This window comes from Schistocerca piceifrons, chromosome 2 (genome assembly GCF_021461385.2).
Source record: "Schistocerca piceifrons isolate TAMUIC-IGC-003096 chromosome 2, iqSchPice1.1, whole genome shotgun sequence".
Taxonomy (NCBI): Eukaryota; Metazoa; Arthropoda; class Insecta; order Orthoptera; family Acrididae; genus Schistocerca; species Schistocerca piceifrons.
Window position 1 is genome coordinate 416,417,809 of NC_060139.1, and position 25,590 is coordinate 416,443,398.

At 43.3% G+C, this 25,590-nt stretch overlaps 1 protein-coding gene across 1 annotated transcript in view; it reads left to right on the forward strand.

Moving 5' to 3' along the window:
- The first annotated feature begins 799 nt into the window (after positions 1-799).
- Positions 800-25,590, forward strand: part of LOC124775059 — a 48,258-nt gene continuing 23,467 nt past the window's right edge. Inside the window, exons 1-3 of the mRNA XM_047249853.1 lie at positions 800-900; positions 14,734-14,862; positions 17,710-17,746. Coding sequence (XP_047105809.1) covers positions 895-900; positions 14,734-14,862; positions 17,710-17,746 — 172 coding nt within the window. The 5' untranslated portion in view covers positions 800-894. The remainder of the gene's footprint in view (positions 901-14,733; positions 14,863-17,709; positions 17,747-25,590) is intronic.

Genomic DNA, 25,590 nt, shown 5'->3' on the forward strand with positions numbered 1-25,590 from the left:
ATTACCTCTTACATACTGAGGAATAAAGATAGTAGATGATGATTTATTGCATGTAATGTCTGTCAAGTTAATGTTCGGTAATTCTTAATCAACGAAATATACTCTTATGTCGGAGTCACAGGTTCGTCTATATGGCAGAAAGTTAATGTTAAGAGTTCATTTGTGTTCTGTACGATTAGTTGTTTCTTTTGTGGTCACGTAACATTTGTTTCTCAGTCGGTTCACGATTCTGGCACAGTGCTTGTCTTCTGTGAGAAATGTTGGCCACCAAATGACAGAAGACAATACTTCCATTGGAGTCGTGTGCCTTCCTCGGAAGACTGAACGATCGAGCCACACATGCCCTGGATAGTAGCTCGTAATAGCTGTATAAGAGATGTATTTCCTTTACCGCATAATAAGAAATGTTGTGCCATACTTCAAAAGTACAACCTAGCGAGGTGGCGCAGTGAATACCACACTAGACTCACATTCGGGAGAATGACGGTTCAAACCCGCGTCCAGCCAATCAGATTTAACTTTTCCGAGATTTCCTTACATCGCTCCAGGCTAATGTCGGGATGGTTCCTTTGAAAGGACACGGCCGATTTCCTTCCCCATCCTTGACACAACCAGAGCTTGCGTTCCAATGACCTCGACATCGATGAGACGTTAAACCCGATTTTCCTTCCTCCCTGTCTTCCTTCGACAGCACGCTGTCGGCCAGCTCTGGAACGACACAGTCTGAGGAGCTGGAGTCAGGTGGGGAGGGAAGTCACGTGGCCTCGCGGCTCGCTGCGGGCGCAGGATTGCGGCATCTCAGTGCACGTGCCGTCGCCACGGCCGGCTAAGGAGCGGCAAGGCCCGGCCTCGAAATCTCCGAACACAGCTGCCGTGGGTGCGCGTGCTGCCATCATGTCGGTGAGTAGCGGCACATTCTTCAGCAATTACGTATAACCGTATACTGCAACAGCTGTTCATATCCTACACACTCACTAGGCCACACGTAACCGTTAACGGCAACACGTGGTGACTTCAGACTAAACAGGTACTGTGGTGACAGGAAAACGGATCGCACTGACAACGCTTTCAGGGCAACTGTGCATATACTACCGAGTGGTTTAACGTGTACTCGTAAAATACCGTCAGTAGTGCAGCCTGGAGATATCAATAACCATGAAAATCCCTGAAAGTGGAGAACTGGGAAAATGTCACCAAACTGGTCGCATTCACCTGAAAGAGAGCTGATATTCAAAGCAGTACTATTTTGCTAGGACTAAAAAAGATCAGAATTGTTCAGAAAATGATTCAAATGGTTCTGAGCACTATGGGACTTAACATCTAAGGTCATCAGTCCCCTAGAACTTAGAACTACTTAAACCTAACTCACCTAAGGACAGCACACACATCCATGCCCAAGGCAGGACTCGAACCTGCGACCGTAGCGGTCGCGCTGTTCCAGACTGAAGCGCCTAGAGCCGCTCGGCCACACCGGCCAGCCGATCAGAATAGAATTCTCGTTGCACTCTTAATGTTATCACCCTTTCTTTTGATGTCACCGAAAGTTGTTTTGACTTTCCTGTTTGCTGAGTCTGTCCTTCCGATAATCATTTCTTCTTCGATGTCTTCATATTTTTCCTGCAGTCATTTTGTCTTAGCTTCCCTGCACTTGCCGTTTACTTCATTCCTCAGCGACTGGTAATTTTGTATTCCTGAGTTTCCCGGAACATTTTTGTACTTCCTCCTTTCATCGATCAATTGAAGTGTATCTTCGCTTATCCATGGTTTCCTTCGAAGTTACTTTCTTTGAACCTATGTTTTTTTCCCAACTTCAGTGATTGCCCTGTTTAGATATGTCAATTTGTCTTCAACTGTACTACCTACTGAGGTGTTCCTTATTGCTGTATCTATAGCCTTAGAGAACTTGCGTATCTCGTGATTCCTTAGTTCCGTATCCCACTTCTTTGCCTATTGATTCTTCCTGACTAATGTCTTGAACTTCAGCCTGCTCTTCATCACTACTATAGTGTGACCTGTGTCTATATCTGCTCCTGGATACACCTTACAATCCAGTATCTGATTTCGTAATCTCTGTCTGACCATGATGTAATATAACTGAAATCTTCGCGTATCGCCCGGCCTTTGCCAAGAATACCTCCTCCTCTAGTGATTCTTAAACAGGGTATTCGCTATTATTAGCTGAAACTTGTTACAAAACTCAATTAGTCTTTCTCCTCTCTACAACTGAATTACAGTCTCCCAAGACTATTAGATTTTCATCCCCCTTTCAATATGCTCAGACACTTTCTCTATTTCTTCATCATCAGCTTGCGGCGGCGGCATGTATACCAGAACTATCGTTGTCGGTATTGGTTTGCTGTCGATTCCGATAAGTACAACCCTATCAATGAACCGTTCACAGTAGCACACTCTCTGCCCTACCCTCCTATTTATAACGAATCCTATTTCTGTTGCTCTTGATATTACCATATACTCATCTGACCAGAAATACTTGTCTTCTTTCCACTTCACTTCACTGACCCCTACTATATCTAAATTGATCCTTTGCATTTCCCTTTTCAGATTTTCTAGTTTCCCTACCAGGTTCAAGCTTCTGACATTGCACGCCCCGATTCGTAGAACGTTATCCTTTTGTTGATTATTCAATCTTTTTCTCATGGTAACCTCCCCTTTGGGAGTCCCCTCCCGGAGATCCGAATGGCGGATTATTCTGGAATCTTTTGCCAATGGAGAGAGCATGACACTTCTTCGATTACAGGCCACTTGTCCTGTGGATACGCGTTACGTATCTTTAGCGCAGTGATTTCCATTGCCTTCTACATCCTCATGCCGTTGATAATTACCGAGTTTTCAACCTTTAGGGGCAGTTTCCCGCCCCTTGGACAAGAGAGTGCCCTGAACCTCTATCCGATCCACCGCCATTTTTGACAAGAACGATGGCAGATGAGGGTGACTTCTTATGCCGGAAGTCTTCAGCCGCTAATGCTGATTATTAATCAATAAACAGCAGCGGGACTCGAACCCTGGACCAGAGACGTTTTGATTACGGATCAAAGAGGTTACCCCTAGACCACAAGTTTGTACAAACCGTTTTTATGAAGATCTGTTAACATCATTTAATAAACATATACAAACGTCCTCTACTGACGTAAATTTCTTGCGCAACGAATGATGGAGCTCCAAACGCGATACGCTGCTTGCAGAGGGCAGTATACCAAATTGTCACTTAAGGCTAATGATTGAATAGTTTCACTTTTTATGGTAAAATCGGTAAAACGCAGTATATTAGCAACAAAATGGAAGATAAAGCGATCCACTGATAATAATAAGTTATGTTCTCACACAGTATCATGTCTAGTGTTCTCATCTTAACGGCAAGTTAATTACCTGGTGGGGCGTAGCGTCTGCTGCCTCAAAGCAGAAGACCATCGAAGATCTAAACAAACTAGCATCTTTACACCAAAGCTTGCTCATTGTGGGGATGAACGTTAGATTACCTCAGTCGGAAGTGTATTTCCATCTCCTCCAGAAGGTTCATGAATCTGCCCTGAGCTTTATGAAACAACATTACACCAGACCTCAGAGAAGAAGCGGTGTGTCGACTCTCAACCACCCGAGCACCGAAGCTGGATCCCTCACTTTCAGCCCGCCTGTCCAAAGCTACATTCTCACCAAACTTGAACTCAAGTCTTCTAACTGTCTGTCCCAAGTAACAGGTATCACATTCGGGACATTTCATCCTGTACACGCCTGATTTGTAGTGCACAATTCTTTGATCAACATTATCAGCCAAAATATGCATAAGGTTGTTTGTAGCTGAAAAGGAAACCTTTCAGTTTTGTTTTTGAAAACCGATGCTGTTTATGTGCTAAATGTGTCGTAGTACGACAGGCAAATGTATTTCATATTTGTATCTTCCTTTTTATTGTTACCTACAGGTTCTTTCACATTTCGATATATTACATGTGTAATGAAGGGTGGCAGGGGACTGGAAAGATGTTTATAGTGCTCATGACATGAATGAAAAATATAACACATTAATGAACAATGTCAATACCATGTTTGAAAACTGTTTTCCTCTAAAAGTTACTCAAATTAAACAGAAGTCTCTAATAAAACCATGGATTACACAAGGAATAAAGAGTTACTGTAAGACAAAAAGGAAAATGTATCTGTCGACCATGAATATCTCCAATGCTGATGATTTAGCTAAATACAAAGAATTCTGTAAAATATTAAAAAAAGTAATTCAGACATTTAAACAAATGCACTACGAGAAGAAGATAGCAATCTCAGGGAACAAAATAAAAACAATATAGGATATAGTAAAAGAGGAGACTGGTAGAACCAGAAAGGAACAGGAGCAAATAGCACTAAGGGTAGAAGACACATTAGTAACCGATGGGCATAGTGTGCAAATCTATATAACAAGTACTTTATATCCGTTACTGATAGAATGGGTCTGTCAGGATCAGTAAATAATACCCTTGAATATCTGAAACTACCCTGTACAAATAGCTTCAGGTACATGAATATGTCACTCACTTCACCAAAAGAAATAACTTCCATAATAAAATCTTTAAAACAAAGCATTCGACTGGTTACGATGAAATATCAACAAAGTTAGTTAAGGCATGTTCTTGCGAGTTTAGTACAAATCTAAGTTACTTGTGTAACCAGTCAATTATAACTGGGCCATTTCCTGACTGGCTAAAATATGCAGATGTTAAGCCTCTATTCAAGAAAGGGGATAAAGAGATACCATCAAACTACAGACCGATTTCACTTTAGCCAGCATTCTCAAAAATTTTAGAAAAAGTAATGTACAGGCAGCTGCTCAACCATCTGACCACAAATAACATATTATCAAGAACACAGTTTGGATTTCTGAAGCGTTGTGATATCGAGAAGGCTATTTACACCTACAGTGAAAATGTACTTAATTCATTAAATAACAAATTACAAGCAGCAGCTATTTTCCGTGATTTGTCAAAGGCATTTGATTGTGTCAACCACAACATCCTTTCAAATAAATTAGAATTCTATGGTGTCACAGGCAGTGCTGCAAAATGGTTCAAGTCATACCTCGCTAACAGGAAACAAAGGGTGTCAGTGCACGGGACTAGTGAATTAAGTCATCAGTCATCATCAGAATGGGAAGAAATTACATGTGGTGTCCCACAAGGATCCATCTTAGGGCCATTGCTTTTTCTTGTGTACCTTAATGATCTCTCATCAGTTACACTGCCAGAAGCAGAGTTCGTTTTGTTTGCAGATGACACAAATACTGTAATAAATAGTATGTCGAGTGTAGTTATAGAAAGATCTGCTAATTATATTTTCATGGATAGTAATAAATGGTTTAAAGCCAACTCACTGACATTAAACTTCGAAAAGACTCACTGTATGCAATTCAGAACCTGTAAGAGGTTTCCACACAGCATATGCATAAAATACGAAGAAGAGCAGATAGAAGAGGTTGACAGTCTTAAATTCCTGGGATTACAACTTGATAATAAATTCAGTTGGGAGGAGCACACCACAGACCTGCAGAAACTCCTTAACAAATCTGTATTTGCAATTCGAGTGTTAGCAGACATAGGCGACATAAAAATGAAAAAGGTTGCATACTTTGCCTACTTTCATTCCATAATGTCATTTAGTATAATATTTTGGGGTAACTCTTCAAGTCAAAAGTTTTCAGAGCCCAAAAGCGTGTAATACGTATTATTTGTGGAGTAAATTCACGGACGTCCTGAGAAACCTCTTCAAAGAATTGGGTATACTAACTACTGCCTCTCAGCATATTTACTCCTTAATGAAATTTGTCCTAAATAATATATCTCTTTTTCCAACAAACAGCTCAGTTCATACACACAATACCAGGAACAAAAATGATCTGCACAAGGACTTAAAAGCACTTACTTTAGTTCAAAAGGGGGTCCAGTACTCAGGAACACTCATCTTCAATAATTTGCCAGCGAACATAAACAATTTAGTTACAAATAAAGATCAGTTGAAAAGGAGCCTGACAGACTTACTAACGGCCAACTCCTTCTACTCCATTGACGAATTTTTTAATAGAAACAAATGATGTATTGTATGTATTCATAATACTAGTATTGTTATTTCAGCCTCAAAAAAAAATTGACATGTTCCACATCCACGAGGATCTCCTCAGCACGGATCTATGGGACGAAAAACTAATCTAATCTAATCTACTGCTGTACTTATTGTAAACAACATCTCAGTTTCTTTCTACTCGTACGTTAGTAAACTTATATGGTGACGTGTACTGTAGCAACTTTGTTGGATGGTAACTCACGCAAATGGTATGTTGACTAGAATGGGGCATTGCTTATGGATAACGTGGCGTTTTACTTTTTGTTTTATGTAAATCAAATCTGGTGTTGTAATTTTCTTGTATTTCAGCACTGAAGACATCTATTTGTGGCTGAAATCTGGATATGCAAGAACAATAAGAAACCAATGGGACTACGACTGATCGCTGTGTACCCTTCCTTCGTTAAAAATCGGTTCTGAACCAAGTTTCGCAGGAAACGAGCTTTTAGAGGTTGTATTTTACAATAATGCAAAGCTTACTTCCAAGGCAGATGACATTTTAAAGCATACAGGATGTACTGTTCTGAGACTCCCGCTATACCACTTAGATTTGAACGAGACAGAGCTAATCTTGAATACAAGATACAAACGGGATTGAAAATGAATATTGACGCAGAGGTAGTTTAATTGGAAACGAAATAGGGAATATAATATTCAAGATTGGTCTAGAGACTGTATATGAATATGCAGCACATGACGACGAGAGTGATATTGAAACAGACATGGTGGATGAAACTGGAGAGGATTCCAGTGAAACACATACTGCAGATGAGTAATTTGGCGTCCACGCCTAGTGTGACTGACCATTTACTTGGTAACTGTAAACACCGTGGTTAGAGTCGTTTTCATCTTCTTATTGTAGCTTTGTCGTCTTCCCTTCCATCCAAAAACCCGGTTATGCGCGAACTCAAGATAAGCCCAACGAAGCGTCCTCACTTTCACGAGCAGTAATACTGTGGGCGACTAATAGCTTGACTGCAGTTAACGACGTCCATGTTGCTGACGTATATCCGTAGGTTGATTTGATGAAGTTCTGCACACCTCTCTATACTCAGAGTAATCACGGCAGCCAACGTGCATTTAACACGCTGGTATAGCTAAGTCTTGGATTCCCTAGCTTATGATGTCCTCTGTACCGCCACATTTCAGGTGCAGTTCTATTCATGTCTCTGTTATCGTTCACATTTCACTGCTACGTCCATACACTCCACACACGTATGTTCAGAAAAGACTTACTGACTCTTATTTGATATACCACTAACGAACCAAACAATGCTTCGTAATTGCTAAATATGTATGGCAAGTAGATATACACTACTAGCATTAAAATTGCTACTCCGAGAAGAAATGCAGATGATAAACGGATATTCATTGGACATATATATTACAGTAGAACGGAAATGTGATTACATTTTCACGCTATTTGGGTGCATAGATAGAAATATCAGTACCCAGAACAACCACCTCTGGCCGTAATAACGGCCTTGATACGCCTGGGCATTGAGTCAAACAGAGCTTGGATGGCGTGTACAGGTACAGCTGGACATGCAACTTCAACACGATACCACAGTTCATCAAGAGTAATGACTGGCGTATTGTGTCGAGCCAGTTGCTCGGCCACCATTGACCAGACGTTTTCAGTTGGTGAGAGATCTGGAGAATGTGCTGGACAGGGCAGCGGTCGAACATTTTCTTTATCCAGAAAGGCCCGACCTGAAATATGCGGTAGTGCTGAAATGTAGGGCTTCGCAGGGATCGAATGAAGGGTAGAGCCACGGGTCGTAGCACATCTGAAACGGAACGTCCACTGTTCAAAGTGCCGTCAATGTGAAAAAGAGGTGACCGAGACGTGAAACCAATGGCACCCCATACCATCACGCCGGGTGATACGCCAGTATGGCGATGACGAATACACGCTTCCAATGTGCGGTCACCGCGATGTCGCCAAACACGGATGCGACCATCATGATACTGTAAACAGAATCTGGATTCATCCGAAAAAATTACGTTTTGCCATTCGTGCACCCAGGTTCGTCGTTGAGTACACCATCGCAGGCGCTCCTGTCTGTGATGCAGCGTCAAGGGTATCCGCAGCCATGGCCTTCTAGCTGATAGTCCATGCTGCTGCAAACGTCGTTGAACTGTTCGAGCAGATGGTTGATGTCTTGCTAACGTCCCCATCTGTTTACTCGAGGGATCGAGACGTGGATGCACGATCCGTTAAAGCCATGCGGATAAGATGCCTGTCATCTCGACTGCTATTGATACGAGGCCGTTGGGATCCAGCACGGCGTTCCGTATTATCCTCCTGAACCCACTGATTCCATATTCTGCTAACAGTCATTGGATCTCGACCAACGCGAGCAGCAATGTCGCGATACGATAAACCGCAGTCGCGATAGGCTACAATCAGACCTTTATCAAAGTCGGAAACGTGACAGTACGCATTTCTCCTCCTTACACGAGGCATCACAACAACATTTCACCAGGGAACGCCGGTCAACTGCTGTTTGTGTATGAGAAATCGGTTGTAAACTTTCCTCATGTCAGCACGTTGTAGGTGTCGCCACCGGCGCCAACCTTGTGTGAATGCTCTGAAAAGCTAATCATTTGCATATCACAGAATCTTCTTCCTGTCGGTTAAATCTCAAGTCTGTAGGACGTCATCTTCGTGGTGTAGCAATTTTAATGGCCAGTAGTGTATGTCCTAATCTCCCTTCCCTTCTGTCCAGCTCCTCTTCCCCCTTCCCCTTGTCCATGTCCTTTCTCTTCTCCACTCTCTGACTATTACCTCGTCTCCCCTCTCTATGTCCACCTCCCCCTCCTCCCATTTCCCTCCACTTATTCCTCCAACCTCGATCCATCTCTTCTTTGCACCCCCCCCCCTCCCACCTCTCTTTCCTGTCCATCATTCATTCCCTCTCTCTCTGATCTGGAGCCTTCTTCATTGTTATTGCCAACGGATCCTTGATTGGGAATCAAAGTAGCTTAAAATGAATGAAGAGACCTCTCTTGCCGCTGGATCTGTGACGAGATTTTGCGTACTTTTAAGCTGCAAATTGGTAGTTTCGGGCGATTCAAATTGCGTATTACTCAAATCCTATAAGACATGAAGACAACCTCCCTGTGTTCTCGTAAAAACGGCTGCGAGAAAGAAAGAAAAACATCAGGTAGTTTTACAGAGACACATCAACTGATTCAGAAAGCCTACTGTGATAGTGCTTAAGCCGTACGCGGTATTACGAATGGTTCGCTTAAAAATGGTCTGACGGAATTTAAAGATGACCCTCGTTCAAGACGCCCTTCGACCTCTAACGACGACGCTCATGTCGGGAACGTCAACGAAACTGTGTGTGCCAATCGAAGACTGACTCTCCGAGAGATTGCAGAAAAATGCATCGCGTTACCGCCAAGTTTGTTCCACGGTTCAAGAGTCAAGACTAGAAAGACCACCGCCTCGCAAGAGCTTTTGGATCGCGCAAATGAGAACGAGAAATTCCTTAAGAGAATCATGACAGTGATGAGGAGTGAGTCTATGGTTATGATGTTGAGACCAAGCTATATATATGCAAGAATCTGAAATACTCTGTTCAACAAAATTTCGAGATTTTTGGTAAAAATGGTAGCCAATGACTTGTGTTTAAATAGCAGTATAGATGTTATTGTATTTCTCTTATTCAGACGCGCTTTTATTACTATTGCAAGTCATAATTTTATGGATTTTACGTCTGCCACTGTCAGTTATCTTGCTGCCAAAAGTAGTCTAACGCGTATGTGGCTTTTAGTGTCCTGTTTTCTAACCTATACTCATGTGAAACTCGGCTACGATACCAAGAAGGAGTGCTAGCTAGTTGAAATAATACAGTGAAAAATGTCAAAGGGGCACTCGTTCAAAAAATTTCATGGAATTCTACTTAACTAATTTGGAGGAGTGAAGGCTTGATGATTGATTTTAACTTTTCCTCGAAAGAAAAGTCTATTTCTCATAGCATCATCTAGCTTTGTGTTTTCAGGATGACAGGAAAGACACTAGTTGTACAAAGCGCAAAAGTATGTGCTTGATCTGGTGGCAGTTATGAAAATTGTTGTTGGGCTTGTAAGTTTCTTGTTTATTCTTACTTCTAGCTTGAAACTAAAACAGGCGTAATAAAGGATATCAGCGCAATGGTGTGTTATGGGGACCAATGGTTATTCTCTTACTAGGTTTCTTTCATCCAGCATTGTTTATTGCTTTATATGACCTTATCTTGAATAATTTGATCGACATGATTTACCACCGCAGGTATAGCATGTTAACTTATCGCGGCAGCCTATAGCGTGGCATATAGTTAACCTTATAGCCGCCAATTTCCAGCGCCATGGAAGCAACGAGACTACCAATCGTAAAAATTCGATTCACGAGCCTAGCGAAGACTAAGTGTGCTCGTTTCCCTTGCATTTCATAATCTCCTGTTGCCAGTTTTTTGGTGTACACGCAGGGACAGGAAGCCACAACTTCCACTGTTACATAAGGATTTTGTGGTTACCTCCACACCACTTGGTGACTGGAACTTCCATCCTGTCGTCTACGGGGAGACTAAAGAGGTTAGAAGTCAGTCCACAATTTTTTTTTGTTAACGTGATCGGCATTAACGAAATGTCGATTTAAAGCGAGGAAGTGAGAAATAGATTCCAAGTACTTTTACGTTCCACAATATTTATCACCGTGGTGAGGAAGACTAAACCGTTTGATAATACTTTTGCTTGACTGATCCTTTAAGTCTGTCATAGATTAGAAACGGTGATATTGTAGAAAGCCGAAGTTTTAACGATTCAAAACGTGTGGATCTTGTTTGATAAGGTAAAACCATTTGATATGGAGGAGGATATTTTCCAACGATATCCACTTACAATTATTGGCGACCGGTACCAAAGTCCATTTGAAAGCCACACGATAATTTTCGTAATATTCAAGTATACTTAAGAATTTGAGACACAACTTACTGCATTATAATATGTAGGTTACAGTGAGACTACAAAGCCACGCTTTGTTGACTACAGTTACTAATTTTAAGCAAACGTGTGGTCAGAAACTCATTTGATGACTACCCAATCAATAAAGAATGGGAACCGTGTAGATATGTATTTGTGCCGAAGACTTTGTAACTATTATTCTGGGGAATGGTAAATGAGTATTCAGATAATATTTCCTTTGGACACTGTTACTGTGAGTTAATGTCACGTCCAACTGCTTCACTTCATTGAGAACGGAATTGTTAAATCCATCATGGTATCTATCCAAAAACATTTTTCCAGTGAAGTAATGTTGTATGATAGTACCGTAATGATCTTTTGTGGTGTGTATTCTAAAACCTGTGCATAAAGTGTCGGTTAAAAATGAAGCGGGGGTTAATGTGTTAAACGTGGACACTTTGAGGCGTAAAGTACAAATTGTAAATGACCCCTTCGAGAACACAGTATGATGAGGAACGAGAAACAATGTAGAGAAACAAAAATTACTTATCGCTTATGTTCCAAAAGAAACAAACAGCGAACGACTCCTGCATGTATGCACCGAATTTTAATGTGTGATATAAACATATTTGGCTTGCTTATCGTGTAACACATGGCAGAGAGAGATGAGAGAGGTGATCCGAATTGTGGAAGTGGAGATTTGCGTTGTGTACGATCTCGGGACTGTCAGTGTTACAGCATGTAGTTCAGTATCACGTATGTCTAGTGACTGTGTGTAGTATATTTACTAAAAGCCCCTCAAAGCCAAAACTAACGCAGACAACGGCTTATGATAAAAAATACGACTAAATTACCATGAAGATTACGCTGGAAATCCTCGAGACGCGATGTAGATATTGGAATACAGTTTTGAGTGACACATGACGGAAATATTATTCTGCACTATAAACAGCAGCGGAAGTTCAATTAAGAGTTCAAAGTGGACGAAACAAGATTACATACCCCGTGTTCATAAAGTGTTGCCTTTCAGGTTGATGCTTCGTTTGGTAATGTGGGCTTTCTTCGTTAATTTTACTGACGGAATCTTAAGACGTATTCTTCACAGTAACAGTATCATCTGGAAACAATGTCCCAGCGAATACCCTGTTCTTCACCTTCATATACGAAGTGTTATAATTATGTACCGCATCCGCCTTCCCGGGGGAGAATCTACGGACCAATTGCATGCGTCTTGCATTGTGTGTTTAGGCTGAAACAGAGGATGCCGAAAGAAATGGAATGCATTACTTCCAGCCGCGCAGGGCATTGTGGTATCGCAGTGGCGAAACTTAAAAATTTGTGCCGGCCCTGAATTGGAACCCGGACTCACCACTTCTCGTGAGAGTTACCTCAACCGCTTCGGCCATTCGGTCACAGTCCATAACCGACATAAATTTCCAAATCATCGCACGCTGCAATGCGGCGTCCCGCATCCATTAAGCCCCTACACGCAAGTTATTGATTCCCGTAGGAGTTCGGACAGTATTAATGCAGCCACACCAAAACAAACGTCTAAGAGCCACCACGCATTTACAAAAATGGGTGATTTAATCGGACATGTCCGACTCAAAAATATAAAAGGCTAGTGTTGGTGGACCTGGTGGTGTAAGGTCAGTGTGAGCATCAGTCTGCCTTTCCGTTATGTCTTCTGTCTAATTAGAGCAATGTTGGAAATTCTTTCCCGGTTCACGTCTTCATCGTTCACGTTTTTACAGAGTCAAAGACGTCTTGGGTCGTGTTTTCGCACAACATGTTCCGCTATCCTTTGTCAACATTTCACGATCCCGCAAAAAATGGGACGTAAATATCACCTGGGAGTGGCATAAGCGGAGGACAAAATGGAAGACAGCAAGAAGACCACCATTTTCTCCACTTCCCGTCGATGTACATCTTTCAGACCTACGTGATCCGCCTGCCCAATGCTCCATTGGGTTAGGGGGGTAGCAGTTCAAGGTCATCGTTGCCGATTAGAAACTATTTTGTGACGTTGCTTTCACTAGGCCGGTAGTCGAAGTAATTGAATTCACGAACGCGTGATTCATTTTCCTAAGCTGGCGGCAGGTGGCCGAGCGGTTCTAGGCGCTTCAGTCTGGAACCGCGTGACCGCTACGGTCGCAGGTTCGAATCCAACCTCGGGCATGGCTGTGTGTGATGTCCTTAGGTTAGTTAGGTTTAAGTAGTTCTAAGTTCTAGGGGACTGATGACCTGAGATGTTAAGTCCCATAGTGCTCAGAGCCATTTTGAACCATTTTCCTAAAGAACAAATTGCTTATGTAACATGTGCCTAGATGAGTGTGTAGCGTTGAGCATTAACGCAAGGGCAGAAGGAGTTTTGTTTGCAAACTTAACGACTTGAAAACCGAACTTGCAAGTCATTTTATTTATTTTTTCTATAAAAACTTTTTGCACTGCATAGATACGCTGTTCAGCCACAACATTATGACCACCGACCTACTATCGGTATAAACCCGTCCAGGTGACAGGGTGTCGACAGCAGCGTCTCTTGGCGAGGAATGACTGCTGGTCAGAAACACGCACGATGCATATAGTATCAATGAGCGTGCTGTCCGTGTGCAGAATGGGGAAGACGCGCTATCTATCTGAGTTTGACCGACGGCAGACTTCGGTGGCCCGGAGGCTCAGCTCCAGCATTTCGGAGACAGCACACACTTGTCGGGTGTTCGAGGAGTGCCGTACTGAGTGTATTTAGCACATGAGACCTCGGACGTAGTAGGCTGGGTAGACTGGCAAAACAGGACAGACGGAACTAACATCAGTATTTAATGCTGGGCAGAGTACAAGTGTGTCTGAATAGTGCACCGAACACTCCTATGACGGGACTTCGCAGTCGACGACGCTTGCATTTGCCAATGTTAATACCACGACATCGGCAACTACGACTGAAATGGGCACGTGACCATCGGCACTGGACGTGACATAGCTTTACATAGTCTAACGAATCCTCATACTTTCTTCATCATACTGATGTGAGGGCGCGAATCCGTCGTCTTCAAGGGGAAAATCTGTTTGACATCTGTACTGTGGGACGGAGACAAGCTGGCGGTGGCTCCATTACGCTCTGAGGATCTTTTACGTTGGCATCCATGAGTCCATTGTAGCTCGTGCAAGGCGTTATGATGGCCAAGGCGCATCGTACAGTGACTGAGGACTACGTACACCCCTTCGTGACGATCATGTTTCCCCCAACTCGCCAGATCTGAACCTTAACGCCCACATCTGGGATGTGATTGAACGTGGCGCCAGAGCTCGTCGCCCCACTCCCCGCAATTAACGGGACCTAGATGACTTGTATGTGCAGATGTGGTGCAGCGACCTACCAAACCTCATTGCTTCCATGCCATGACGCGTCGCCGCTGTATACATCCAGAAGGTAGACATGCCGGCTATTTGGTAGGTGGTCATAATGTTCTGGCTGACCAGAATATACAGGTAACTTATTTCCTGAACAATGCATATTTCAGAGTTGTGTCAAAAAACGTTTCCTCAGCAACAGTTGTCCAGAATGTGGACGGTATTTATCTGCGGTCTAAGCTGCTATAACACTCCACTTTCGTATTAGCTGTAAAGTATATACCTGTAAGCATATTTTGTCTGCAGGCGATCTGCTACGTACTATGGACGCTGTTCGTAGTGGCATCCCTGGCTGATGCGGGCATCAGATGCGACTGCTCCATAAACGGTGTCACATACAGCCTCGTAGGTATCAACTGTGCCAGACCTAACACGGTGAGTTTCGTTTCGTTTCTTTCAGTAACTCTAGTTGCTCTCACTATATAGGGGCAACAGAAAATGATACAATTTTTGTATGTTACTTCCTATTACAAACATCACTGGATAAAATAAATTCAGACTTGTCAACCAGCCGTATGAATAACAGTGATACAAATAATTTGATGAGATTTCAATTTGAGCTTTCCGAAAACTAAAGTCGTAAAGATTAGAAATGATTGTTAAGTTCATAAATCCTTTCATTTGATATGCATCTGACACAATCCTTAAATTGCATTTTCACGTAACAACCACTGCACATTTTTTGAGTCAGTATAGGGGGACCTGTTTCGTCCTAATGTTTCGACGACAGTATCACCACCGTTTGGGCTTCACAGCTGTCCGCGAAAGTCTTCCCAAACGCGTAGACAGGCAGCTTTGAAGGCTAATTATGACTTTTCGTGTGAAATGTAGACTCTACGATGGGCGCATCAAACGTCTTTTGACTACGCAGAGGAAGCGGCTATTCGGATAACTTGCGGCTTGAATATGGCTCTGTTTTAGGTACAAACACCCTAAATACATAAGTGTTAAATTGTCTGCTGTGGCGAAAGGAAGACTAGACAAGCTACCCCTGGAGAACTTCCATTCTTGAAGTGAATATAATAATGTACACTGAGTATTAGGAACAGAAAACTGAAGTGAATATGAACGAAGTCCCAACTATCGACTGGAAAATACAGAGTTTAAACGATAAGTGCTTACAACGTAAGAAACTGGTGTTCGTAAAATCGAGAGAAATAAATTGATAAAGAACACGTGTGGTCCATCAAGCCGGAAAACAGAAAAATTGACCACCTAAGCCATAACATATGAGTGCTGAGCTACATTGTTGCTAAAATTGTCCTTGAATATTACTTGTTCTTGCACTTACAAACTATAAATTTGACGTTTATGTAAATTTTACGTCAAGCTATTCTGACTTTTAACAGCATAATATCAAAACTTACCTTGCTTTGTTTCTTTGGCCTTATTACTGCAAAACTATTTTCTTAAGTTTAGATCGAATTATAATTGTAATTAGCTTTTACATAGCGTTTAAAAATGGCCGTTTTTCTTTCATTGTACTCATGGGAAAGTTTAAATTAACGTTGCTATCGAAATAGCCGACTAACTCGGAGCCGTAAGATAGCGAGAGACTAATCAAAATCTCGCAGTAGCTTAGGTGACTTTCGTAGGCGAAATTGAGGGTGTTTCCTCGGCTTGACAGGCCACAAGTACCCTGTATCAAATAGTTCGCCTCCACAGTTGTACGTTGTAAACATTGACCGTTTACACCATGCGTATCACAAAAATCGGCTAGACGCCAACGGTGATGGTGTTTTCACTGCCGTAAAAAAATAGTTAATGTGATTATCACATAATATAAATGTGAATAACCTCGGTAAAGATAAGCAGTGAAGGTGAATCAAATCGATTGTTTTTATAGACTATCTGTCATAGGAGCCATGGTAGCTCTTTTATCGGCTATGGAATGGAATACTATCAAATCTGAAATTAATTCGAACAGAGAGAGAAGTGGCTCGTGAGGAAAACGCCCTAGATCTCCCACTAACTACGAGGGTAATCCCAAAATTAAGGTCTCCTATTTTTTATATGTACATAGACCTGTTTATTTCTACAATGGTTTACATCAGTTAACAGCTTGAACATTTAGCTATTTTTCGACATAATCACCGTTTCTGTCGATCCATTTTTGTAGACGCTGTTTCAGTTTTTGTATGCCCGTGTCATACCAGCTAGCGCCCATGCTGTTCAGAAAGTTATTAACCTCTACCTTCACCTCATCGTCGGAGCTGAATCGCTTTCCGACCAAATGTTCTGTTAACAAAGGGAACAGAAGATAGTCACTATGCTCCAAGTCAGGACTTCAGGGTGGGTGGGTGGTTACGTTCCACTGAAACTGTTGCAGGAGAGCAACGGTTTGCCGAGCGATGTACGGGCGAATGCGTGACAGATGTTTTCAAGTTCATACTCAGGGTGCGTACGGTCACTAATTTCGTGAACCACTAGCAAATGAACCTTGAGAGGGGGCTAATGATAAATAGCGCATGAAATACATTTGGTCATATACCACAATGTGTGTTATAGAGTCAGTCATATTTTTGCGGGGTTCGTAGCTTCCTTAGTTTTTGATAATAACAGACTGAAACAACTAATGTTGGCTACAACAGCTCGACGGTTTAGGAGCGTGCACGAAAAAAATCACAATAAAATATATTTGTAACTATCACTACTGTAAGACGTTTTCTAGTGATAATATTATTCAAATTTATGTGAAGGTCAATGTAATTATTATAGCTTAAGAGGGTCCGGAGAGTACCAGTTCGTTTCAGGTCCAGTAGAGCATGGCCTTCGACGTAGAAATTAAATCGATTTATCTCTGATGTTTAAATTTAATCGGTATGTCTATCGATTAAATTTGTACATGACGGTCTTTCTAAACTGGTTGTTCAATATCTGAAAACCTCTGGACCCATCGTAGGTACGGTAAATGCATTGTTCTCCACAAAGGAAGGAAAAACCTATTATAGTTGTAGGGTTTCTCAAACCAAGCCGTAAGCTCGATAGAGATCCATACTTTTCAGAGCGAAATATACAGACGTTCAGAGGTGATAGTCTCAACCATTTACTGTATCTGTTTGTTTGTCAGGAATGAGAATGTGTTGACGATAGCATATTATTGGTACTTCTCAGCCTATCAATTTCCCATTGTTGTAAGAGTGCCTTTAGTGCACTGTTCATCTAGTGTAGGTAAATTGATGTTCCACAAGTCGACTAACCATGTTTGTTTACTCTTTTCAGACCGAGAGCGATAATAAAGCAGTGCAGTGTGAGAAAGGTAATTCATTGCGTCGATTGCTTCAGTCTTATTCGTATATAGTATCGTCATGTAAACATTGTCCAGCGGGAATTTACAAGTAATGGTGTTAATATGCAGATATGGCACTTGTAGTCGTTTAAAACGTGCAGAGGATCCAAATGCTAACGCTGCATGAAGCTATCGTTCTAGAGTATTTTGCAGTTAGGAAAAGGAGAGAGAGAGGCATATGTTGGTCGCCTCAATACTTGCTTCTGGTTTAAAATAGATCGAAAAACCCAACAATGCCATACTCAGTGCGGCCATGAGACAGTCTTCGTTTTCCGTCAATCTGTCAGAAGTGTATGTAATTTATGTCAGTACTCTTGTTACTGTTCGAGAGGAAGGAGCTGTGAGATGACAGAACTCTGTCTCTTCTTCTCCGTTCTGCCTTTCATGCTCATCATAAGACTACAAATACAACTCAATGCGTTGCTAACCCACACTACACAGGTACACAACTGATACTTCACAAAGGTTTATAACGATCCAGTCACCCTCTTCCCTGTTCCCAAGTATTGCGTTCTCTTGACGTGTGTTTTTACGGAAGTCTGATCACGTCGGTGAATCAGAGTGACCTCGGTATGGGTTTGTCTGTCCTCTGTAACGTCCAAATTAGGACTCGCGAACCCAGCAACGACATCTACAGTTTGAAAGCAAATCCCAACAACAATATTTACAGTTGATTCATTTTGAACTAGCTAATTTACCTGAATGTGTTTTAATCTGGCTATCGAACTCTTCTTAAGCGTTTAGTATACAACTATTGGCTCGTCAGATTTAGCAACAAGGTATTTACCGCTCTTCACGGCTTACCTTGAATTATCGTTTTGATAATTTATGTTTTCCACGAAACGTAGTGACTGCACTCATCACTGTAACAGGAACCTTGACTGAAATCACTGAGAAATTCCTCCTGAAAATAAACTCTACTATTAGCTACTTACGGTCGCACTTGTTAACCAGCGAAATTAGGAATTTAGGCCTGTTCATTCAACTAGGAACAGTTATTTAAGATATGTTTGAATGAAGTTAAAACTTGCTTCTACGAAGCAGAATGAGTCTGGCAAGATATTCATTGACTTCCTATCTTAATTTTCAAAAAAACATTTAAAGTTAATATTTGTCATTTCAGTAAAGTTAATATAATCTTGAAACTTTAAAGAACTGACTTCAGGAGCAAATTACTTTTGCCCCAGTACTGCAACAAAGCGATGAATCAAAAATGTGTAATATTCATTCTTCTTAAATTCGCTACAATATTGGAACTGCAGATTTGAATGCAGGAAGTAGTCATTCAATTTTACATATAATTAAACATCACATGCTTTGCATATAAATGTCAATTTATTGACGAAAGACACATTTTATCACAGTATGTGTTGAATTTACTCTGGTTCTCCTTTTGGAGGAATACCATATAAATAGTCTGTAGCTTGCCTTCTTATGAACAGTGCAGTTGAGGATGCGGTGCTAAAAACACTTCTGCAAATTCTTCACGTCTCTAATTAAAATGATATAACTGCCCTTATGACGCCTGCTTGAAGCAAAGTGGTGCAATCGTTGCAAGACTGTAAGTTAGCCTGGTAAGCTAATATTCATGTTTTGGTTTCGTAGCTCTTGTATTTGTTCCGTGTTTGAAGTTATAACCAAATGGTTCAGTTGGCTCTGAGCACTATGGGACTTAACTTCTAAGGTCATCAGTCCCCTAGAACTTAGAACTACATAAACCTAACTAACCTAAGGACATCACACACATGCATGCCCGAGGCAGGATTCGAACGTGTGACCGTAGCGGTCGCGCGGTTCCAGGCTGTAGCACCTACAACCGCTCGGGCTTGAAGTTAAAATTATAGGCTATAGTTTCCGACTTTTATACAAAACACTGATTTCCCTTGTTACCCAATTATGTTTTGGCATCTCATGTGTCATTATCAGCGGGTTTTGTTTATTGACAGATTGCAAAGAATGAACATAGTTGGCTTGTAACTCATCCAACAACATGAGGCTTATAGACAGCTGCCTATATAGGACAGACAATGCGTACAGTGGAAGAGCGTTGTACAGAATATCGACGTTGCACTTGCCTACTGCAACCAAGTAAGTCTGCAGCTGCGGAACATTGTATTTCTAACGGACATTCAATGGAGTACGGCAAAACTTCGATTTTGGCCACAGAAAAAACTTTTTGGAACTCCATTATCAAAGAATCCGTTGAAATACGCATTGTGGGAAATCTAATGAACCGTGACAGTGGTTACCAATTGAATATCGCATGGAATCCCGTCATCTCCGAAATTTGCTCGAGACGAAGATGCCAGAAGACTTCGATAGCTGCGGCCAGCGACGATAACGACGGCAGCTGAGTATTGCAGTTCCACCAGCGAGGACGCTGTTTCTGGGCGTGTGGCCCTTCAGTCTCCACGACTGCAACGCATGGACGGCAGTACTATCAGCGCACTATATAAGACGGAGAGGAAAACGTCTTCCTCATCTGCCTCACCTCAGTCTTCAGTAAGGCCTTCGACTGAATCCTCCCCCACCGTATCCATCAGCACCTTAATCAGCACCACCTTCTCCCCCTTAACCAGTGTGGCCTCCGACCTTCCTTCTCCGCTGAAGACCAACTCCTTAACCGCGTTCACCCTCTCTCCCTCCAGCTTAACTCCCGTCGCTCCGTCATTTTTGTTTCCCTCGACCTCCAAAATGCCTATGGGCATGTATGGCATCCTGGTCTCCTCTTTAAACTCCAAACCTATGCCCTGCCTATCTATTTTGTCCTTCTGGTCGCTTACTTCCTCTCGCACCGTCCTTTCTATGTCACCCTCCACAACACCAACTCCCATACCTATTATCCCACTGCTGGCGTCCCCCAGGGCTCTGTCCTCTCCCCTCTCCTTTTGTATATGGCTGATATGCCCAAGACCCCCCCACTGTCCACCTTCTCCAGTATGGTGATGACACCACCTTCCTGGCTCTCTATCCTACCCTCCAATGGTCCCAACACAGCCTTCAAACCCACCTTTACCAGTTCACCACTTGGTGTAACATGTGGTTCCTCCATCTCAACCCCTCCAAAACCCAGGCAATCATCATAGGCTGCACCACCTGCTCCTTCTGTCTCCATGATTTCTACCTCACCCTTTACGGTCGTCCCATCCAGCTCACCTCCACCCTGAGATACCTTGGCCTCACCCTCGACCGTCTCCTCACCTGGACCTTTCACCTCCAGACCATTCAGCAGAAAGCACATTCCCACCTCCGCCTCCTGAAAATCCTGTCTGGCTGGACTTGGGGATTGCATCCTTCCACCATCCTCTGCACCTACAAATGCCTCATCCATCCTATCCTCTGTTCTGCCAGTGTTGCCTGGATCTCCGCACCCACCCACTTTTACAAGGCCCTCCAAATCCTTGAATGTCATGTGCTCTGCCTTGCCGTCCGTATCCGCCTTCCTCCCACCACAGGGCTCTTATATGAACTCATCGCCGTCCTCCACATCTTCCTTTTCCTCCAACATCTCCACACGCTTCACACTGTCCACAAGCTTCTTCCCCCTCCCACCCCCGGGTTTTCTCCTTCCTCTCCACTCCCCGCCCGTTGCCGTGCCTCTATCACTGTATGTCTCCCTCTCTCTACCTCCACACACTCCATCTCCTTCATCAGGGCAATTTCCAACGCCTCCCCCTCCCAGATGATAAACTTCGCTGTGACATATACCCTTCCTATCAACTATTACCTGGCATTGTTGCCCCTCCTATCCATGGCCCCCTTTCTCCTCTCCCCTCCTTCTCCCAGAGCGGATTTTCCTCCTCCCCCTCTGAGACCCTGCACCCCATCCTCGCCTCTCTCCCTCCCACGTCCCTCCCTTCCTGGCCCTCTTCGGCGCGTCCCCCTCCCGCCTCCCCCCTCTCTTCCCCTCCCTCCCTCCCTTCTTCCCTTCTCCGTCGTCTCCTTGAGCCTGGTAGATCCTCCGTTTTGATTCGTCATCAGTGCACCACGTCAGTGTTGTGTTTGGTGCTGTTCTCCTGCGCGTTGAGAGGTGTGATTTTAATTGTGTGCTAGCCTTGTACTTAGTGTTACTGTTAGTGATTGCTATGTGCTACGCCATCCGTCGATACTTTTATGCTCCGGTCATACTGCAGCTTGTGTTCTTTTAATTGACCCAGTTTGTGGTTTTTTGTGTGCGCTACTTTTTTACGGTTTTTATCTCCATTTTACAGTCGCCCCTTTTTAACTATTGTCTTCCACAACTGTGCGGCTGCTCCCGGCGGAGGTTCGAGTCCTCCCTCAGGCATGGGTGTGTGTGTTTGTCCCTAGGATAATTTAGATTAGCAGTTAATTCCCAAAAGGTTTCACACACATTTGAACATTTCTTTTTCTTCCACAATGTTCCCCATTTTTTAAATCTATGTACACCATGTTTTCTCCTTTATGTTATTTGTAAATGTCTTCTATTGTATGTTCTATGTCTTTCGGCTGAAGAGCAGCTCCAATAGGGAATCGAAGTACAACAAAGAAAAAAAAAGAAAAAAATGTCTTCGTCAGTCCTCGTTCGGCTCACCTGAAGATGGCTGGCAGTTGTCCAGCCGAAATATCGTGCAATGAAGTTTACGACGACCGGTTGCAAGCCCGAAATCTTTTTGAACAGCTGATAACTGTCTGAGACTACTTAACGCAGAAAATTTAATAAACGTATTCTTCCAATAATATGTGCACATATTAGTTAGCACAAATAGTAATGTTCTGCCGAGTGCTCAAGAAACGCCGTCTCATTATCACTGCTGATAGGCTACCGTCACTGCTCAGTCTCTCTACAGTTAACTTTCACATTAATGCTGCAAGGTCACCTCTTACCCTATCTCAACACTGTCCGCTGCCTCTGTATTCTACGGCTGTTCGCTTTTGCCGGGTCGTTATAATTAAATTGCGGCTGCTGACAGAGATCCAGTGTGGACTGTAATTATCGCACGACAGCGAAATTTATCTGATACTCTAAGGCGTTAAAGCGGAACCAATTTACGCTGGTACAAAGAAACTGGTTCCATTTTTAGCCACCAGGTGCGAATCTGGCGCGATCAATTCAAGAAAGACGTATAGAAATGTTTCCATACGTAATAGATTAGAAGCGGGACGTGGGCAGAAAAACCAAACAAGTCAGAAAGGCATGATGTTGATTTTATTATTAACCGCCGCTTACAATATTTATCCAATATGAAAACCGGTGAGGTCGACGAGAAGCTGCACCGTTAAAATGACGTGATCAGCAGCTGCTTACTGCAATTTCGGTGAATCTGAGAATTGTGTTCCTTCAGATCAGGTAGCAACCAAACGTGTCCCTGGTAAACGAGTTCTTTTAGATGTCTCCAGAGCCAAAAGTCACATGAATTCAGATCAGCCGCGCGGGATTAGCCGAGCGGTCTCAGGCGCTACAGTCATGGACTGTGCGGCTGGTCCCGGCGGAGGTTCGAGTCCTCCCTCGGGCATGGGTGTGTGTGTGTTTGTCCTTAGGATAATTTAGGTTAAGTAGTGTGTAAGCTTATGGACTGATGACCTTAGCAGTTAAGTCCCATAAGATTTCACACACTTGAATTCAGATCAGGTGACCTTACAGGCCATGGATCCGGGAAACGCATATAGATAACACGTTTGTAAAAGATTGCATGAAGCAGATGTTTCACTTAGCGAGCTACATGAAAACAGTGGTTTCTAGACAGATGCGCTCCTCCAAAGCAGGAGTCATATGCTGTACAAGGGTGGTCTCGATAACGTGCAGACATTGCGGTGTACCTACAGATCCTATGGATAAATTCTCCCTAAAGAAGAACGGACCGAGAATAACGATGCTTGTGAATCCACGCCAAGCAGTCACATACGGTAAGTGCAATGGCTCTAGCCGGCCGGTGTGGCCGTGCGGTTCTAGGCGCTTCAGTCTGGAACCGCGTGACCGCTACGGTCGCAGGTTCGAATGCTGCCTCGGCCATGGATGTGTGTGATGTCCTTAGGTTAGTTAGGTTTAAGTAGTTCTAAGTTCTAGGGGACTGATGACCTCAGATGTTAAGTCCCATAGTGCTCAGAGCCATTTGAACCATTTTGCAATGGCTCTTCGTGCACAACACGCTGTTTAACACATGCAGAATTCGGGAGTTCTGTCTATTGACTGTACCCTGTACTGTAAAACGTGCGTCGTCACTACGTAGTATATTGCCTGGCCACATGTCATCAATTTCGACCCGTGCTAGAAATGGAAAGGAAATCCAGAATGTTGCTGAGGATCATGATGTTTCACAGTTTCTGCCAGGCTGGATCTTGTATGAGTACCAGTGTAAAATAGACCGCAAAACGTTCCGTACTGTTGACCATGGGAGAAACAATTCTCGTGGCACTAGATGAGCACCAGCAAAACCTGGGGCAAGTACCGCATAATCAGTAACAGCAACAGCAATCTCGTCAATAACTTCCACCAGGATTGGACGCCTTCCTCTTCCAGGAAGCTCACCCATGTTTTCAAAATCCATTATAATTTTCCTTAAACCAATTAATAACATCCGGCCCCTCCTCAGACGTTTCAGTTGCGATACTCTTTCAATGCACCACTGTAATTGCTGTCGTTCACGTTAAACAGTTTCAATAACTGCGCACGGTCTGTCTTCTCTATAGCTATACTATTCACTAAAGTTGTGGGTTATTAAATGACCACGAGGACGTCATGCAGCCTTACAAACAGTGTAAAGCGACAGATTTGCACTTGATGTCCGCAACTGGAACTACATTTTTTTCAGCACAGATTAGTTCATGATTAACGCGTTAACGTATCTACCAAGTTTTGCTGCCATACGATAATTACAACCCACACTGGACCACCATGATTAAACCTAACTAACCTAAGGACATCACACACATCCATGCCCAAGGCAGGATTCGAACCTGCGACCCTAGCAGTCGCGCGGTTCCGGACTAAAGCGCGTAGAACCGCTCGGCCACCGCGGTCGGCTTAAGTGTATATCTTATTCTGTGTTTTACTCGTAGTATATTTACTAAATTTCGTGCGTGTTTCTCAATTTAAGAGGTTTAATCTCGCCTTTTTGAAAGTGTAAATTCATTCAGTGTCTATCGCACTTTTCGCTCACTGAACAGCTAGCTAGATAGCTCATTAACGCAAGAACGTCCATAGGTGACACAGTAGGAGGGTAACAAGTTGCATATCTAGGATTACCTGCTTTCACTTCTTCGGTTAGTCTTGCTAGGATAGCTAGGATGTGTGCACGCTGTGTGCGGACGCAGGAGGAGCCGGCCGCAGTTCGCGAGCAGCTAAACGTGCTGTTGGCCACTGTCAATCACCTCCAGGCTGCTGCTCGGGGTGTAGCGGTGGCGGAAAATCGGGTGCGTCGCATGGGACACCTCAGGTGCCGCTTGTGTTACCCGCGGGCTGTGCTTCAGGGGCACCTCCTAGTGCACCCAACGCGGTGGATCCGCCATCACAGCAAGGTGGGTGGCGGATGGTAACACGTTCGCTGCGCTCGAGGCGGAAAGCTAACGTGGAGACTGGCCGCCTGGTCTCGCCCATCCACCCTATGAGGGGACAGGTGGCCGCTCCTGCAGCAGGATCCGGGCAGCCAAAGGGGGCAGGGGTTTGCTAATTATTGGGCCACTTAAGCGGAATGTCCGATTAGAGGCCATAGGAGGGAGAGTGTACATTGCAGTTGACAAAAAAAATTGTCTCTATTGAGATCGAAGTTGAGCGTGACAGTGAAGTCATCTGGCCAACCGGTGTAGATGAAACCAAGTTCTGATAATTAAAAAACAGACGTGATCGCAAATTTCTT